At 41.2% G+C, this 9,899-nt stretch overlaps 1 protein-coding gene across 1 annotated transcript; it reads left to right on the top strand.

Moving 5' to 3' along the window:
• Positions 1–302: 302 nt before the first annotated feature.
• LOC143112394 (trace amine-associated receptor 13c-like) lies at positions 303–1,307 on the top strand. The gene has a single exon (XM_076274670.1). It carries the CDS (start codon positions 303–305, stop codon positions 1,305–1,307), a length of 1,005 nt encoding a protein of 334 aa, XP_076130785.1.
• The last annotated feature ends 8,592 nt before the right edge of the window (positions 1,308–9,899 follow it).

The raw sequence follows: 9,899 nt of genomic DNA, 5'->3' as shown, positions 1-9,899 counted from the left end.
TGCTCACATACAATAAAAAAACCTTACATATTAGTATTATGCACTGTATGGACTAAAGTATTTGGCCATTGCACCCACAGGAACTTCAATGACATCCCATTATACGTTTGATCATTATGGGTGGGCCAGACTTTGTTATTAATAGATAGCAATCCACATGAGGATCTGAAAAGCTGTTTTTCACAGCTGATATTGTTACACCAACATATAAATACAAGGTCAGTATCTGGAGTAATCAGTAGAAAAGTTGGGTGTGTTGCCAAGATGGGACAATATTATCGTCAGGACAACCAGTCACAGTAATGGAAGACCCCTGGAGAGCTGATCGCTGTTATCCAGCCCTGAACTCTTCATGTACAAAGTTTGCCAGGCCACAGGCACTATACATCATCATGTACATATTTTTGTTTTCAATATCTGTGTTCACTGTTCTTCTAAATTTGCTGGTGATCATCTCGATTTTTCACTTCAAGCAGCTTCACACTCCAACCAACCTGCTCATCCTCTCTCTTGCTGTGGCAGATTTATTTATCGGACTGACTGTCATGCCTGTGGAAGGGTCACAATTAATTGAAACGTGCTGGTATTTTGGGGACACTCTGTGTAACATATTCCCTTTCATTTATTCTGTGGTTCTTTCAGGATCTCTCTGCAGCCTTGTCTTAATTTCCATTGATCGTTTCATTGCGGTCAATGATCCTTTAAGGTACTCATTGAAGGTCACACACAACAAAGTAGTTATAATTGTTGTTCTAGGCTGGTGTATTTGTCTACTTTATATGTTCTTCTTGTTTTATGACCACCTTACTGAAATGGAGCCTCACAGGACATGTCACGGAGAGTGTCTGCTCACAACAATGGGTTTCTCATGGATTGTTGGTGATCTTTTTGTGTCATTCATTGTGCCTTGTTCCACGGTTATAATTTTAAACATGAAAATATTCTGTACAGCTAAGTATCATACAAAGGTGATTAACTCTGTTACAGAAAGAGAAAGGGCTGGTAACAAGGACACAATAACAAGTAAGAAATCCAGCCGTAAAGCTGCAAAGTCAATAGGGGTACTCGTTACAGTTTATTTGCTCTGCTATATGCCATATTTTTTAGGCATTTTTGCATACGGCACTGACTCATTATCTTATCTATTTAAATGTCTTCTATGGATTGTGTATCTCAACTCCTGCATGAACCCAATAATATATGCTTTATTTTACCCATGGTTTAAAGTCTCAACCAAGCATATCATCACCCTTGCAATACTTCATCCAGGTTCCTCTTACTTCAATGTAAATTCTGATGTGAAATAGCTGAATTGACACAATTGTTTAACCCTTGTAAGGTGTTTTTTCATATTTTTCTTACACAGCCAATGTTCCCGGGTCTGTTGGACCCACAACATTATTAGGCTTTTAAATCAACACAACCATAACAATTTATGAAAAACTACTTAACAGGTGTTTACTTTAGCTCAATTACCAATGATATAGACACCATTTATTTTATATTTATCATTTACCCCTGTGAGATCACGTGTATGATCATTTTCAGGTTTTTTTTGTGAGAAAACAAGGAAATTCAATTATAAAAAAGGTAAAAAACAGAAACAAGATTTTTGATCATTATTGGTGCTTATTTCTTAGAACTTAATCAGGTGAAAGTTCTTGAAATGTAACAATTGTGTAACTTTGTGTGGGTATAGCAGGTGTAGAAAAAAACATTCCCGCATACAGACACGCACACTCAGACACACACACATACAGATGCCCAGACACACAGAGATGCACAGACACACACACAAAGACACACACACACACACACACAGCAGGCCCAGTTAGGAGGAGGACACAGTTAAGGTACATAGCACCTACAGTTATTACACTCGGGTCCAGTAGACCCGAACACCTCATATGTAATAGTTATGTGTAGGGGGGTGTACTGTGTGCAGTCATTGAAAATAAGTTATTTTTTATGTTCTTCACAGAAAATGAGCCAAGGCCAATGAGTCTGAGTTAGAAGAAATAATAAATAGCATATGTTTCTTTTAGCAAACATTGAAAACGGGTCCCACAGACGCGAACACCTTACAAGGGTGAAATTACCAGCATTTGTTAAGATTGAAAGTGTATAAATCAGGGGTGCCCAAATTCTTCCCTATAAAGGGCCAAAAATTAACCTGGGTGGAGGGATGCAGGCCAAAAGTAAGCATTCATGTTATATCACTTCATATATTTTGTCAGTATGCTGTCAGCACACCATCCACTGGGAAAACGGTTGTACGAAGGAAGAGGCCTGTCACAAACACAATACAATATCCTCCTGCCAAACTGGACCAGTCAGCACTGGAGAGAATGGAAAAGCTGTTACACATGGCTCTTCTTTAAGGATAAGAGCTTGGGATGAACTGTGTGAACACAAGCACACAACCCCTTTGTAATAACTTTGTATGCGCAGATCTAGCTACAACATTGCAATGGAAACATGCATAAAGTTCAGCCAGATCTGCGCAGCATGGCAAAAAGTCAAACATGGCCATTGCTTTGGTTCAGTTTACTACTGTACTTTTAGATGACCCGACTCTCTCTTGAAATGTATACACCATGACTTAGACTAGTGGTTTACATGTTAAGACCCTGAAGATGATGTTATTACAGCGTGGAGTCGAAATTCAGTATGTTACATTAAATCTGTTAACATATCAACCACAATTTGAAAATGAATGGCAATGATTGAATTAGCCACCCTCACTATTTTGAGATTGCCTGTCAATCTAGGAAATACATCATAAATCATAATCTAACTATCTGATGGAGATGATGTTATTACAGTATGGAGTCAAAGTGCATGCTTTAAATGCATTAACATATCAACTGTGATATGCAAAGAAAACATATTAAGGCTGCCAGTCAAATTAACTAACAAAATACCACGGTTATAAGAATAGAGTCGAAGTCTCTGTTTGAAATGGTAAAAACGGCTGCCCATAGACAGAACAGACTCTCAAAGCCCATTTCGAGTCATTTCGAGTCAACTCTATTTTGACCAAACTAGTTAACATTAGGCCTACTGTTAACTAGTTAACATTAGGCCTACTGCTCTAATGTTAACTAGTTAACATTAGGCCTAGAGCTCTATCTGTCCTTTCCACCTGATGACCCCTTGGTTTCAGCACGGATCTCGGATTGCCTCTCAGACATAGCTACATGGATGAAGGCACACCACCTCCAGCTGAACCTCTCAAAGACTGAACTGCTGGTCCTCCCAGCTAAACCTACCATACACCACGACATCAACATCAAATTTGACTCTCTGTCTGTTTCACCTACCAGGACTGCAAGAAATCTAGGAGTTGTTCTCGACAACCAACTAAACTTCTCAGATCATGTTGCCTCAGTCGCCCGGTCATGCCGTTTCGCACTCTACAATATACGGAAAATCAGGACTTACTTAAATCAAGATGCCACCCAACTTCTGGTTCAGGCAATAGTCATCTCACGACTCGACTACTGCAACGCCCTCCTGACAGGTCTCCCAGCCTGCGCAGTGAAACCACTTCAGATGATCCAGAACGCGGCGGCGCGCCTGGTCTACAACCAACCCAAGAGGGCACATGTTACCCCGCTACTCATCCAGCTACATTGGCTACCTATGGCGGCCCGCATCAAATTCAAGGCTCTAACGCTTGCCTACAAAGTAGTCTCCGGTTCTGCTCCCACCTACTTGAATGCCTTCATACAGACATACGCTACCTCCAGACCGCTGCGCTCCTCAGACGAACGACGTCTAGCTCTACCTCCGGTACGCTCAGGCCAATCCAAACTTTTCTCATCTGTTGTTCCTCGCTGGTGGAACACACTGCCAGTTCCTACAAGGGCAGGGACATCCCTCTCCATTTTCAAAAAACTCCTGAAGACCCAGCTCTTTAGAGAACATCTCCTCTCATAGCAACACTTACAACAAGTCTTGCTGATCCTAGCACTCACCAGCCGTCTTAAACTGACACGTAACTGTTAAAAACAGCACTCACTGATGCACTTATTCTTACTGTACTCTATTGTTTTTTAAATTGTCCTAATATTGTTGAGAATTGCTCTAAACTTAAACTGTTTACCATGTTGTTAGTCGCTTTGGCTAAAAATGCGTCAGCCAAATGTAATGTAATGTACTGTAATGCAATGTAATGTAATGTAATGTACTGCTGTTTAGCTTTGTATAGCAGTAAGCAGCCTAACATTTGTTTATCACAGTTTCTCGACAAGTCACGCAACCAATATACTGAATGCTTTGAATTTGCAGTAAGCATCAAATCCTTTTGGCCTACATTTGTTTATTTACATGTACACCCTTAATAGTTGAGATTACTGAAGGTTCTGTCTTAATGATGGACTAATCATCTGAGTCAGAGGTGTGCGGAAAACACACATGATGTAACAAATACACAACTGTGTTCATGTTTCCATGTTCTCCCATTATTTATTTATTTATTTATTTTGTTTGATATGTTTGTTGCGGTCACTATGGCACAGGTCACAATATTAATCTTTGGAGAACACTCTAATGATTTGTTAAATTTGTTTGTCTGCCTTTTCTTTGTGAACCCTGGATGCCAGAGGAGCCTATTAACACCTGAAATGTGCACAACACAGCCATAATGAGGGTCCAAATCTCAGTGGTACATCTCACATTAAAGGTGTGAAATTAAAGACAAACATTGGTTGATGCAATAACTTGCTCCCTCTGTCTTATATGGTTTAAAATGAATAAAAATGATACAATATATTATATGAAAAATTATTTATTACAATTGAAATATTTATTTATCCCATATTTTTTTCTGCATTTATTTATCATGAAGTCATTTTTGGTCCTCCATCCTCCATTGAGTAGCCTAGTGCTGTGCAAGTTCAGCGGTCATTTGGACCATTTCCATGTGGTTACATCTGTTAGTCATCAGAGATGGTGACTTGAGTCTGAGACCTAAAGCCATCCTTACAAGACTTTGACAAGATTTGGGAAAGATTCTTGAAAGACTGTAGTCTTTTGAATAAAGCTTGAATGGGGGCATTAGTTAAAAGACTATTTCAAGTCTTTCCCCAAATCTTGTTAAAGTCTTCTGATGTATGGGGTAGCATAAGCAAAAACAGTGACTTCAGACTTGACTTGCGACCAGTGCCGGTTCAGACCTCCATGGGGCTATTAACAAAATCCTGTTAAGGGGCCCTCCTATATCTGAGGGCCAAAACTAACCATTTTTTTTTTTTCAGTCGACCTGACACCTCAGTGCTGACTCTACCTTAACCATATTATTAACTGAATTGATGCTGATAAATGAAGTACAGTATATTAACTACTTTTGACAATTCAAAATAAAACCTCTCTGTTGCTTACTCTGTCAAATTGTCCCCTGGACAATTCCAACGCTGGACTATTTGAACTTTCTGTCACTAAATCAGGAATAATGAATTATCATACCGGATACGTAATCATCCCACCTCTTGTAACTTTCAGCTCAAGTGCTTTCAACACCATGTCTTATTCTCTACACCCGACTATCATATGCATTTGTCATGTATACAGTACAGACCTTACTGTCATGTACTGTATGAAGGTATATTGGGTGCAAAAGTGGCGAGCACATTTAACTGCAGATTTTGCATGTGCACACTAAAGTCGTAAATGTGTAACAATAAAGTTGAAGTTGTACATATTTTTTTATATCTTGTTAACACAAAATAGGGGCTACGGGTTCACAAATCCTTTTTACAGGTACACAAATCCTATCCTGTGAGTCACAACTTTCAAGAGTCATGCACTCGACACTTTTGCTCCAAACGTTGCAGCGCAGTTGGTGCGAAACACATTTGCACATCCGTGTTTCATAATCTGAGAACATGCACAACATTCGTGCATTTGTAAACCCAAATGTGAACTAATGCATCCGAAGTTGTGCATCTGTGAAATAATTTCTCATTAATAAAATCCTACAGACCGCTTTGATTTTCTTGCACGACTACAAGTCAATTGATACAAGCAGTGATGGGCAGTAACACGTTAGAAGTAACGCGTTACTGTAATCCAATTACTTTTTTCAAGTAACGAGTAAAGTAAGGGATTACAATTGCAAAAATAGTAATTAGATTACTTTACTTTCCTGCAAGCAGACTGCGTTACTAAACCGTGATTTTGTCATAGGCAGTAAAAGAATTTGGGATTTTGCCATATGGATTTTGTGAGACTAACTCGTGACAATGATGTAGGCTATAGCTGCGTGATATAGATGTAAACAAACACACGTGTGCAAGACATGGAGTGCAGGAGAGAGCGCGAACATGGAGCATTTAATTCATTGCAGTTCAGACATTACGAAAAAAACATTAACGCTGTACACTCTTCATGGGAAGAAACATGTTGTCTACAGCGAAAAATTCCACCTCAAATCTGAGCAAGCACCTAGCAAGCCGGCACAGAAATGTGAAACTCATTGAGACACCCCCAGATCCCGACATGACGGCTTCAGCAACAGGTGAAAATAGAGGACGTTGCGGGTTCCCTGTAGCCTACTGGCCCGTTATAACAGAAGCCAGGGCATTATAATATTCTGGCTGCATTTACTGTGATTTGGAAAATGGGCAAAAATATAATGTGGTCTTTGCCTTAATGGGGCTGGTGAGTGTTGAAGTCTTCAATAATTAGTTTCCCTTAAACCAGCGTTTCTCTACTGGTTCGCGGAGACATGCCAGGTGGGGCGCGAAAAACAGGAGTTTTTTTTTATTTATTTTTTTATCTGTAGCCTAGGCCCAGGTAGCACCCGATGCGCAATGGACGCACTGTGTTATTCATAGGGAAGCGCTCGTGTCAAGGCAGCGTGAGCGCATGTTTGAATCTGCAAGCACGTTCACTAATGAACATTTCTTAAAGCTGGCCTATCTTTGCGATATATTTGGAAAGCTCAATGAGTTAAATATCCAGTTACAAGGCAAAGACAAGCACCTACCTCACCTAGCAGATAAGATTACTGCATTCACCAAAAAACTTGAGGTATGGGACAGGCGCCTCGATCGCAACAGTATGCCTTTGAGAATCTGAGTGAAATCGCTGAAACGTCTGCTTCGGGAGCCACTCTTGTGATCCCATGTATTAAACAGTAGGCCTACATCACATCCCTGCAAAGTTTATTTCAAAAATATTTCCCAACCAGCAGTGCTCAGTATGACTGGATTATGGATCCATTTAATGCAGCATGTTGGTATTTCATTGAATATATTGTACAATGCTGTAAAATATTGGCTTATGCTTCCTAATATGTTGCTGGAAAACAGAAATATGTGTGTTTAATTTACAATGGCACATTATGTATTTATTTATTATTATATCTGCAGCACCAGCTGATTTTAACTGTGCTGAAGAGGATATATTTAGAACTTGTCATTTTTTCAATACATTTGACAATTTTAAGCTTGACCTACCACTTTCTTAGAGCAATGAAGGACAGGTGGGGCTCGAAAAGGCCCCCCTGATCAAAGTAGGGAATGAAAGAAAAAGTTTGAGAACCACTTAAACTAAGCATTTACATGAAGCACAGTAGCCTATGCCGATTGAAACACATTCCACTCAGATAGGTGCTACCAGGCTCATATAGGCTATCACTTTTAAATTGCAAACAGAAAATGTCTAGCTAGCTGTTTATACCAACTTAATATCATGACTATTGCTAATATAGTGCCAAATGTGGAGTGTCTTGGCCTCGCTAAGAGTTAGCTATCCAAGCAGCTAAACAAGGATTCAGAAACCCCACAGAAGCAGATTCTTTCTTGTGATTTTTACTGAATCGTATTTGTGAAACTGAAATACAAACATATACAAAACATACATCAAAAATTGTTCATGAATAAACATGAATTACAAACTAGCTAAGCTCCACCATGTGTTTGTTATGACATTGTGAAAATACTTCGTTTTTCTAATTGCATTTTTAACCTATCAACACTAGCGTATGAATTACCATGAAATATACTAGAAATATGACCAATTATGAAAACAAAATACTCACAGACGTTGCTTGAACAAACATGGAAACAAACTGTAGCAAATGAGGAGTGGAAGACAAGGCAGCTGTCTCCACTGCAGGCAAGGTCAAACTAACTTCTGTAACTAGGCTTCTGACAACTTCGTATTCAAATGAATTGTCAAAATAAAAGTCTCTCAAAATCGTTTTTATATTAAGAGTCATAATAACAAAGAAGGTACATTAGTCTTACCACAAATGTAACCCAATGCGAATTGCATGAAAGGAAAATATTAAAATGCAAAACATGACACTCCCCGCCTGGGGTCTGTAAGAACCCACATTTAACTATCTACATTGCTGGGGCGTTCTTCGGACAGAAGCAGGACTACTTCTGTGACGGGACGATAGAAAGTCTTTTTGTTTCCATCCCTTGCAGTAATCACCTCGACCTTCCGGACTAGTCCATCTTGCCCTGGGAAAGTCTTCATGATGACAGCGATGGGCCACTCGTTTCTCTTTGATTGAGAATCTTTGAGTAGAACTACGTCTCCGCATTTCAAGCTGGGCTTCTTGTCCTGCCACTTCTGCCTGAACTGCAACGTGTGAAGGTACTCGCGCCTCCACTTGCCCCAGAAGATGTCAGCCAGATTTTGGACTCTCTTCCATTCTTCTTTGTACCTGGCCCCACCCTCAAAGTTGCCGGGGGGAGGAGGTGTGGACCCTGTCTTCAAGGTCAGGAGCATGGATGGAGTGAGGATCAAAGTTGACTCTGGGTCTGACGTTACTGGGATGAGTGGTCGAGCATTCATCACTGCAGCTACCTCGGCCATAAGTGTAGACAAGACCTCATGTGTCAACTGGGCTCTTTGCTCTTGTAGCATACAGTCGAGGATGCGCCTGGCGATCCCGATCATCCGCTCCCAGGCTCCACCCATATGGGATGAATGGGGCGGATTGAACACCCAGGTGCAGTTCTGGTCGCTGAGGTATCTCTCTACGCTCTCTGAGGATGAATCAGTGTTGGACATTTGCAATTCCCGTGAGGCACCTACAAAGTTCGTCCCGCAGTCGGAACGGATCTGTCTTGCAGGACCTCGGATGGCAAAGAGACGTCTCAAAGCGTTGATGAAACTACTGGCAGTCATCGTCTCGATCAACTCAATGTGCACTGCTCGCGTACACATGCATGAAAACATCACTGCCCATCTCTTGGAATTGGCGTGTCCTCCTCTAGTACGGCGTGAAGTAACCTCCCATGGCCCGAATACGTCAACACCGACATATGTGAAGGGTGGCGCTACCTGTAGCCGCTCAGCTGGTAAGTCTCCCATTTGTTGGTGTTCTGTTTTCCCCCGCAGCTTCTTACATGTCACGCACTTGAACAGAAGACTGGCAATGCTTCGTTTTGCACCAACTACCCAGAAGCCTGCTGACCTGATGGCACCTTCTGTAAAATGCCTGCCCTGGTGTTTCACAGCTTCATGGTAGTGGCGTATGAGAAGCACTGACAGGTGATGACGGTCGGGAACGATGATGGGATTGATGACATTCAACTCTAGGCCTGAGTGCTTTATGCGGCCTCCAACTCTCAACAGCCCATCTGAGTGAAGAATCGGGTTCAGTTTGCACAGGCTGCTTGATGAAGAAATGTTCAAGCCTTCTTGTATGCACTTGATCTCTTCTTGATAGTACTCTCTCTGAACGCTCTTCAGTATGCACACTTTGGCTTGTGCCATCTCCTCCACCGAGGGCTGGCAGATGTGCCAACCTCTGCAGCTGCTGGTGGGACTGGAATGAGAAAAGGTGCGAGCAATGTGGATCAAGTGCGCTATTGCTCTGATCAGAGTGCTTAACTTGGAGAAGCGCTCAAAGCGCTCGGGCTGCACAGTATCTT

Source organism: Alosa pseudoharengus, unplaced genomic scaffold, assembly GCF_046254945.1.
Source record: "Alosa pseudoharengus isolate Yale_2024_CS ecotype anadromous, Long Island Sound unplaced genomic scaffold, YU_APseudo_1.1 YU_APseudo_1.1_scf_8, whole genome shotgun sequence".
NCBI classification, from domain to species: domain Eukaryota; kingdom Metazoa; phylum Chordata; class Actinopteri; order Clupeiformes; family Clupeidae; genus Alosa; species Alosa pseudoharengus.
The sequence above is the reverse complement of the archived record's forward strand: the minus strand, read 5'-3'. Positions and strand labels throughout refer to the sequence as shown.

Excerpts from the sequence above, each read along its gene's own strand:
- LOC143112394 (XM_076274670.1), top strand. The coding sequence starts at position 303 with ATGGAAGACCCCTGGAGAGCTGATCGCTGTTATCCAGCCCTGAACTCT.